This window comes from Nicotiana tomentosiformis, chromosome 6, assembly GCF_000390325.3.
Source record: "Nicotiana tomentosiformis chromosome 6, ASM39032v3, whole genome shotgun sequence".
NCBI lineage: Eukaryota > Viridiplantae > Streptophyta > Magnoliopsida > Solanales > Solanaceae > Nicotiana > Nicotiana tomentosiformis.
Window position 1 is genome coordinate 47,492,736 of NC_090817.1, and position 8,373 is coordinate 47,501,108.

An 8,373-nucleotide genomic window follows, 5' to 3' on the forward strand; every position below is an offset into this window, starting at 1 on the left:
ATAATTTTATCTTCTTGTTTTTTGATATCATTGTTGTTGTGCCCGGAAGCCTTGCTCCCGAAATTATTATTTTTGCTATTCCGTCTCCATCTCAAGGCTAAGTACTACATTTTTATCTAGTTCATCTATTATTTCAGGATCAAATTAATTCACTTGTCTAGAAACCACGTATAAATTCAACTGTACCGTTTTACGGATAAACAACTTTCAAATATTAAATATGAAGGTTCATGAAATGAAAAGGAAATGCTATGTGGCTAATGAGCCAAATATTAAAGTTAATGATTTAGGCCAAAGGTGACAAACATAAAGAGTATTTTGGAAGACTTGTTATGTAACCAATGTAAAGGCCAAAAGTGTCGTATACCCAAAGCTACACGCACCGGTATAGGATTTTGGGCATATCATTAGCTTGGACGATTAGATAGTCACCCTTAAAACGGGTTCCCTTGATTAGGATAATTATCATGCTAGCAAAACTTGTCAACATCTGCACAACATTGTGATGAGATGAGATGCTCATTCATTACGGTTGAAGTATGGGGCATCACGATGGTTATGTCGGTAACTAATAAACTCCCAATAAATGATTATGTTATCTTAAGTTTCATTTTTGTCCATTGTATTATGATATGAACGGTTTAGTTGTTTTATTTTCGCATTTATCTTCCATGATCTCCCTTTATTTTCACATTTATCTTCCATGATTTCCCTTTATGTTATTGTCCTATTTTCACACCTATTATTAATTTCAAACCCATTTACCCATTTATGAATCACACCTCATTACCATCACAATAAACTACACCCACTTCTATGAAAAATTGATAAGGTAAACAAATAAAATTTAGTATACTTTGTATTTTCAATTTGCGTCAGAGGATATTGAAAATACATTTTTTACATAATTTTCAAAGTAAAACATATTATTGCTGTTGTAAGGTATGTACTACTTAATTGGAGTAGACCAACTAAGCCTTCTTTCTATTGGTAACACTTGCTTGTTAAATTGAGGAGCTGACTATAAAGAATCTCCATGAAACATAATATACCAACTTAATTGGGGTACCTTCCTCCCCTAACGTACACACATCAAAAGTAGAACTGTATTCATATACAACTGTCAGGGAAAATTAATCCTTTTTTACTTCCCTGAACATTTTTGCAAAAAGATTGTGCCTTTTTGTTCATATGAGTGAGCTTTATGTCTTTTATCTGGATTCCTTTGCATGGATTGCTGGGACTGCAGTCAAATTTCATAGCTACTGGAGTTGTTGACGTCCCTTGTATATTTTCATACGTTACTTGACTAATCTTTACACCAGAAGTCTGCAATTAACCAAAAACTAAATCATAACATAACAACTTAGATTCATCGTTACCTCTGTAGCTGTTAGCAGACAATTTTTCTACAGAGGAAAACAATAAACAAATTGAACAACAGGCTAAAAGAGTACTTAATCAGCTCAATATTGATATTATCAAAATATACACTAATATCGCTTAAAACTCATCTCGAGAGGAAAGCAAATGAAAAATCATACTTTGATCATCGATAGTTCTACTACTAGGAAGCCGGCAATTTTTCTGAATCCGAGAATCTCACATGTATATTTTGCAAATATAATATGTTCAAATGTAAATACAGTCGGTTTAACTCCCTTATATTCTTGGTATTTTCTATTTCTTGATAAATTTTAATTAAAGAGCTGAAAAGTTCAAACATTTTGTTTAAGACAACCCCCCCCCCCCCCCCCCTCCCCCACAACTTCCCATCTTTTTCTATTCATTCTAAGAATATTTACCTCGCCTGGACAATCTTGTTTGTTGGGGCAGTAATTCTGATCAATGATGATTGGATTGTCAACGTACTTCATGACTATGTTGCGGTAATTAATGTTGGTGACGAAACCAGTGCTGGATCTTGCCCAAGATTTTATTCTTAACCCATTATCAGATCCTGTGAATATCGAGTAAACCAATGTCACATTCTGCACGCCATCTTCTTCATAATTCCTTGCTAGACTTCCAATGCTGCAAGAGAAAGAGTAAAAGTAGATCTTCAACATAAAATAAGAAATAAATACACACAAAATAAACCCTAAACTAAATGTCAAATAAAACGACATTGATGGTCAAATTGCAACTTGTAGGAGTGTATATATATTTGAACGTAATGACCATAAGTCTAAAGATTTCTGTGTGAAACCGCAAAAATGAACTATGACTCACTTGATAAAGGTCAACATCGCTTCGATTAATTAACTAGAAGTCATTAGTTTCCACTTATATGTTTCCCAAATATATGGTACTTGAAATATATATCGAGATATTGACATCAACCACCTCTCAAATAATATTTTCCTCTTTATTGGAAAAAGTCTCTTAGCTTCAAGAACAGACCACCAATTCATGTAGCCGAGTAAAATGAAACCTAGAAATTGATCATTGATCCCTAGTCCCTCATTTAAGTTTGAGCAAGTGAAGCTTAGTAGTCAGACTTCTTATAATTAACAATATTTTCTCCCACTTCTAAAAAATATTGTGATTATGAAAGATTGTGATTTAGTATTTTCTATGTAGTTAATAAGAACATAATTTTGTATTAATTATAGAATCAATATCCAATGTACAATTAAAATCAAAGATTATTTGATCTTATTGTTTCTAAAAAGTGTTGTGTTATTCTCGTTTTAACATGTCGCACAAGTTCCTCGAATTGCCCAATCCCTTCTTCTCCTTCACAAATACAGGGCTATACAAAAAATGAAAAAAATCATACTCGTTGTACGTACCTAAGGAGATCGGAAAACACACACACATATATATATGAGTAAATAAAAGCGTGGGTCTCTAATAGTTTAAACTTTTAAATGGGATGACCGTCCACTTCAATATGGTATCAAAGTAGGTAAAAATCATTGGTTCGAGTTTCCTCGCTGTTCTTTATAAAATAAAAAATAAAATAAAAAAGAATATCTACATGCTTGACTCATAAAAAAGAATTAGGCTTGAAAGTGATAGGTTTGTTATAAACATAATTAAATAAATAAAGCATAATTTTTTCAATAGTTTAAGCTTTTAAATAGGATTGTCGCTATACGGTCATGGTAGTAACATGGAGTGCTTACCTAACACCATGTCCAGGTCCGCATAGAATGTTCTCCATCCAAAGATTTCTAGTGCCAGGTCCAATAGATATACAGTCATCTCCAGTTTTGAATCTACTATCTATGATAGTAACCCCAGTTGATGATTGAACATGAATGCCATCGGTGTTTGGGCTCTGATCGGGGGCTATTGTTCTTACCTTTCGAACCATCACGTTGTTGCAGCTATTGATCACAATATGTGTTAGCTGGCTGTTGATTGATAGTAAGCCACTTATCACAACATCATTAGCCCAATTGAAGGTTATCGACTGCACTTTTCACATAAAGAAATTAAGATAATTGAAATATTTTACGTTTATATTATTTTTGTTTTCTTCATGAATAGTTACGACATGGTACTTTCGATGTACTAAAATGGACTGAGATATTTATTATGTATAAGGATATTTCTATGTATAAGGATACATGTAGAATGAAATGGAAAGAATATAAACATGTGTTATAATGTCTAGGAGGAGAGAATGTGTGTGGGTATTTTTAAGTTCATTTCACATGATGTCAAATAAAAGGTTAGGAACGTTAATAAAAGTTGAAGTAGAGAAATTTTTTAAATGAAAAACATTAGTATTTTTGCTGTTGAAATTAAATTACAACATGAAGGTTAAATCTTTCTTCTTCTACCATCACCACGGCACACGCCCTACATCTCCAAGTACTAGAAGAAGAAATAATGATCTCAAGAATGAATGATTATACTTAACGAAGAAAAGTTACCTACTAGGTATAGTTTAAGACCTAAACCTTCAAGAAAAGTTTGGTCATTTTCCAATTTTTGATCAAATAACTACTTCACCTGTCTCATTTTGTGTGACATACTTCCTTTTTATTTTGTTCGAAAAGAATTACACATTTTTTGATACTTTTCATATATATTTGGTTAACCCTTTCTTAATTTCATAAACATATTGTGCCCAGCCAAATATTATTACATAAATTGGACAGAAAGAATTTCTTATTGCATGAAATAGATTTATTAAAAAACATACCCTAGCTCCAACTGGGCAATTATTGCCCGATTTCCGGCAAGCCCAAAAAGCTGCTCCTTTAGCATCAAGATTTCCACCGATGACCGAAATCCCATTGACCTGAATGAACAAAAGCCAGTAGCCGGAGTTGCCAATGGCCCAATAATCCAATGGAGCCACAAGGGTTCCATCAATCCTTACAGTTATTCTATTTTGACATGGCCCTCTAAATGTTGCTGCCTTTAGTAGATAACGTCCTCGGGGAACGTAAATGGTCGCTGGTTGCATTGAGCTGCATGCAGCGCTCCATGCCTTCAGAAATGTCTGAGTTGCATCAGTTTGGCCATTTGGTTTGGCACCAAAGCTTAACACATTGTAGGTTGATGTTGCATTTGATTGCAAGAATAGAAATATAGAAGATAAGAGGACAGTAATGCAAGATATTATCAGGTTATCCATTTAGATAAAAAATGGGCTTCTTCCTTGGGTTTTCTTTTGGCAATACAAACAAAAGTTGATATGTCGAATTGGGAAAAACGGATAACTAACCATAATATTTATAGGGTTTTCAGATCTCTTTCTTGAATTTATTGCCTGTAATTGGGCAATGATTGGAGAAATTAATGCACCAATCAACTTAAAAGTGTATGTCACACGTCGACGGTATACTATGATATGTACGGCAGCCATGTTACAAGTTATTTTGCAGTTGTTTTGGTCAATAGAGCATGTTCGCTTCAACTTTCCCTTCAAGAAAGTATGCGGTTAAGCGCATGAAAACTAACGTATCTTATGTGCAATAATAAAGAATTACTTGCGATTTTGTGTACAATGTTTAAGTACGGCTTTACTTGACGGCTTTAATTATAAAAAGGGAAAGCACTCATAACCCCAAATTTATAAGAAGGAAAAACAAAAACAACGATGAAAGAAAAAGAGAAAGAAATGGAATATCAACAAGGATTTAGCGTGTGCGATATATATATATATATATATATATATATATATATATATATATATATATATATATATATATATATATTATAACGAATTTTATATTTTTGATATATTTTAACTGATTATAGCATATTCTTTACTGCATCATTTAGATTACAAATTACAATTAATGTACAAACATAAATATCCTAAGTTATTTTAATCTGATAGTGTAAGAATCTTACAATGTCAATGAGGGAAACTCGGCAATAATAAAGAAATGAAATGGCTTGCTTAGCTGATTTACGGTGCAAGGCGTTGAATATAGTTGGAGTAGAATATGATACTTTCGATGGACCGATGGCAGAGCCTTTCCAGGCTATATGATCGCCGATGCATAGCTACCTCCTTGCCACGACTCCTATATTAGACAAACAATTTGCTCTATCTTGTAATGACCATTATTGTCCTATTTCTTCTGGTTCCCTTCTACTTTCTTATTTCTTCTCTCTATCTCTTTATAGTATTAACAAATTATAAATGAACTCATATTTAACAATCTCTTATGTAATTGCAGGTACTTAATGGACCAGATTGGGAAGCTGAAAATCAGGCGTAGTTTCATGAAAAATTAATTATCACGTCATGTTAGGATTTTGTCGTGATTTTCTTTTTATATTTGAATTTTACCTTTTTTTGAAGTAAGGAAAAATAGTTTACCAAAATTAATTTTACTTTCCTATAAGGAAATTATAAATCTTTTCCATATATGACAGATCCATTTCTTAGAAGAAAAGATTGTGGACCTCTATAAATTGATGGTCCCTCATTCATAAAAAAAAACACAAAAAAGCATCCACAATTAATGTAGTTCTTAAAGAGTTTTATTTAGGGAGAGAATTTATTCTCTCAATAAGTTTTTTTCTTTTATATCAGTAGATCGATGTAGTCAATTGACCTAAATCATATAAAGTATGTTATGCCTCTTTTAGTATATTATTCTTGTTGTCTAATTTATCGTAGTTCAAGGTTGTTTGGCTAGCTTGCGCATGACGCCATGTTACTTCGATCCCAATAAGTAATATCAGGGCTAATGGTTCTATGAGGTTAATGACAGGTTCAAGGCGGGTGCGGATCAAGTTGCAGCCAATTTGATGATAGCGAAGTTTTCAATCCAAAAAAGTATGAATGCTACATGTGGAGATAAATTTTCAATCATATTTTCATAAAATCCCGCTGCTGCACATACAAAAAAAAAATATTTTTGACCCATGCTTACGAGCTTCAATGTCACAACCCAAAATCTCACCAGAGCCGTGATGGCATGTAACGACCCGACTGGTCGTTTTGAGCTCTAGCGCGTCACTCAGCGGTTTGAGATCCCGAGCAGCTTCACTTTAGGTATTATGACTTGTGCGTATGGTCGAAATTGAATTTCGGAAAGTTCGGAGTTGAGTTGGAAAGAAAATTCTAATTTCGGAAGCTTTACGTTGGAAGAATTGACCAAGGTCAGATTTCGAGTAAGCGACCTCGAAATCGGGATTTGAAGGTTCCAACAGGTTCGTATGATGATTTTGGACTTGGGCGTATGTCCGGATCGGGTTTTGGATGACCCGGGTGCATTTCGGCGCCTATTGGATGAAGTGCATTTCAATGTTATCGATGTCCGTTGGGATTCCGAGACTGGGAATAGCTCCGTATGGCAATTCTAGTATTGGGAGCGCGTCTGGAAGTGGATTCAGAGGTCCATAGGTCATTTTAGGGTCATTTGGCGAAAGTTAGAAATTTGAAGGTCTTTGAGAAGTTTGACCGGAAGTGGACTTTTGATATCGGTGATAGATTTCGATTTCCGAAAGTTAGAGTAAGTCCGTAATGTCAATTATGATTTGTGTGCAAAATTTGAGGTCAATCAGACGTGATTTGATAGGTTTCGACATCGATTGTAGAAGTTTGGAATTTTAAAGTTCATTAAGTTTGAATTGGAGGGTAATTCATAGTTTCGATGTTATTGGGCATGATTTGATGCCTCGACTAAGTTCGTAATGTATTTTGGAACGTGTTAGTATATTTGGTTGAGGTCCCAGGAGCCTAGGGTGGATTTCGGATGGTAAACGGATCAAGTTTGGACTTGGAAGGAAAAACTGAAGCATCTGTCTTCTAGTGTAACCGCAGCTGCGAGGTTTTGGCCGCAGGTGCGGGGCCACAGAAGTGGCTTAGAGGGTCATAGAAGCGGTTCTGTATGAGGTAGGCTGGGACCGCAGATGCGGTCGAGTTCTGCAGAAGCGGGAACGCACCTGCGCACGTGGACTCGCAGAAGCGAAGGCGCAAAAGCGCGTAAGGGGCGCAGATGCGGGGGTTGTTGGGCCGAGCTTGAACCGCACCTGCGATGGAATTTCCTTAGGAGCGGAGCCACTGGAGCGGCTGTTGGACCGCAGAAGCGAGAAGTCGGGCTGGGCAGTGTCTTTTTAAGACGAGATTTGGCCATTTTCCTCCATTTTTCTTTTGGATGGGCGATTTTTGGAGTTCTTGAAAGGGAAATTTTCGTTATCTATGTCAACGTAAGTGATTCCCACATATTGTGAGATAAATACATGATTTATATAAGGATTTAAACTTGAAAATTTATAGAAATTTGGGATGTTTGGTAGAAAACCTAGAAATTAATATTTATGGATATTGACCACGAAATTCGACATGGAATTTGGAATAAATTATATATTTAAGTTCATGGTGTCATGGGTAAAGTTTATCTTCAAAAAATTTCGGTATCCAGGCATGTGGGCCCGAGGGTGATTTTTATTGACTTTTCAAGCGGAGTTAAGAATTTTTATAAATTGGATTATAATAAGTATTAGAGTGTGTATTTATGGATTTGCACCTTTATTGACTAGTTTTGGGAGCGTTGGGTATCGGTTTGAATTATTGGAAGGGCTTGGGAGCCGGTGATGGAACTTCAAAGTGAGGTAAGTCTCTTTTCTAACCTTGTAAGAGGAAATTTACCCCATAGGTGAACTTAATTAATATGTTTTGTTATTTGTGGGGGCTACGTATGTATTAAGTGACGAGAGTCCGTACGTAGCTACTATTCTTATTTGTGTCCGGGTAGTTTTAGATTTACACCATGCTTTGTGGACACCGTTATTTGATTATATTTGTTGATTGTATCAAATGGAACTAAGTCAAGGATTTTAAGAATTTAAAAGATTCAAGTCGAATTGTCCTTATTTTGAAAAGAATCAAGAAAGAGTTATGATTTATTGATAAATATATATTTGACCGCGTCGCTTGTATGATTCACG

At 34.9% G+C, this 8,373-nt stretch overlaps 1 protein-coding gene across 2 annotated transcripts; it reads right to left on the reverse strand.

The window, feature by feature from the left end:
- Window positions 1–913: 913 nt before the first annotated feature.
- LOC104099764 (polygalacturonase-like) lies at window positions 914–4,670 on the reverse strand. Of its 2 annotated transcripts, XM_070179675.1 has the most exons (5): window positions 4,160–4,670; window positions 3,132–3,421; window positions 1,806–2,034; window positions 1,070–1,329; window positions 914–1,021 (listed from the first exon to the last, which is right to left on the reverse strand). In XM_070179675.1, exons 1-4 carry the CDS (start codon window positions 4,595–4,597, stop codon window positions 1,111–1,113), a joined length of 1,176 nt encoding a protein of 391 aa, XP_070035776.1. In that variant the 5' UTR covers window positions 4,598–4,670; the 3' UTR covers window positions 914–1,021; window positions 1,070–1,110. The 2 variants fall into 2 exon arrangements, with proteins under 2 accessions (XP_070035776.1, XP_009605156.1); XM_009606861.4 differs by having other exon boundaries at window positions 1,002–1,329.
- Between the last annotated feature and the right edge of the window lie 3,703 nt (window positions 4,671–8,373).

Bases quoted from the DNA above. Each gene is read 5' to 3' on its own strand.
- LOC104099764 (XM_070179675.1), bottom strand. From the start codon at position 4,597: ATGGATAACCTGATAATATCTTGCATTACTGTCCTCTTATCTTCTATA. The intron at 3,422-4,159 runs GTATGTTTTTTA...TGAAAAGTGCAG, and splicing joins ATTGCCCAGTTGGAGCTAGG to TCGATAACCTTCAATTGGGC. The intron at 2,035-3,131 runs GTAAGCACTCCA...TTTCTCTTGCAG, and splicing joins GGACCTGGACATGGTGTTAG to CATTGGAAGTCTAGCAAGGA.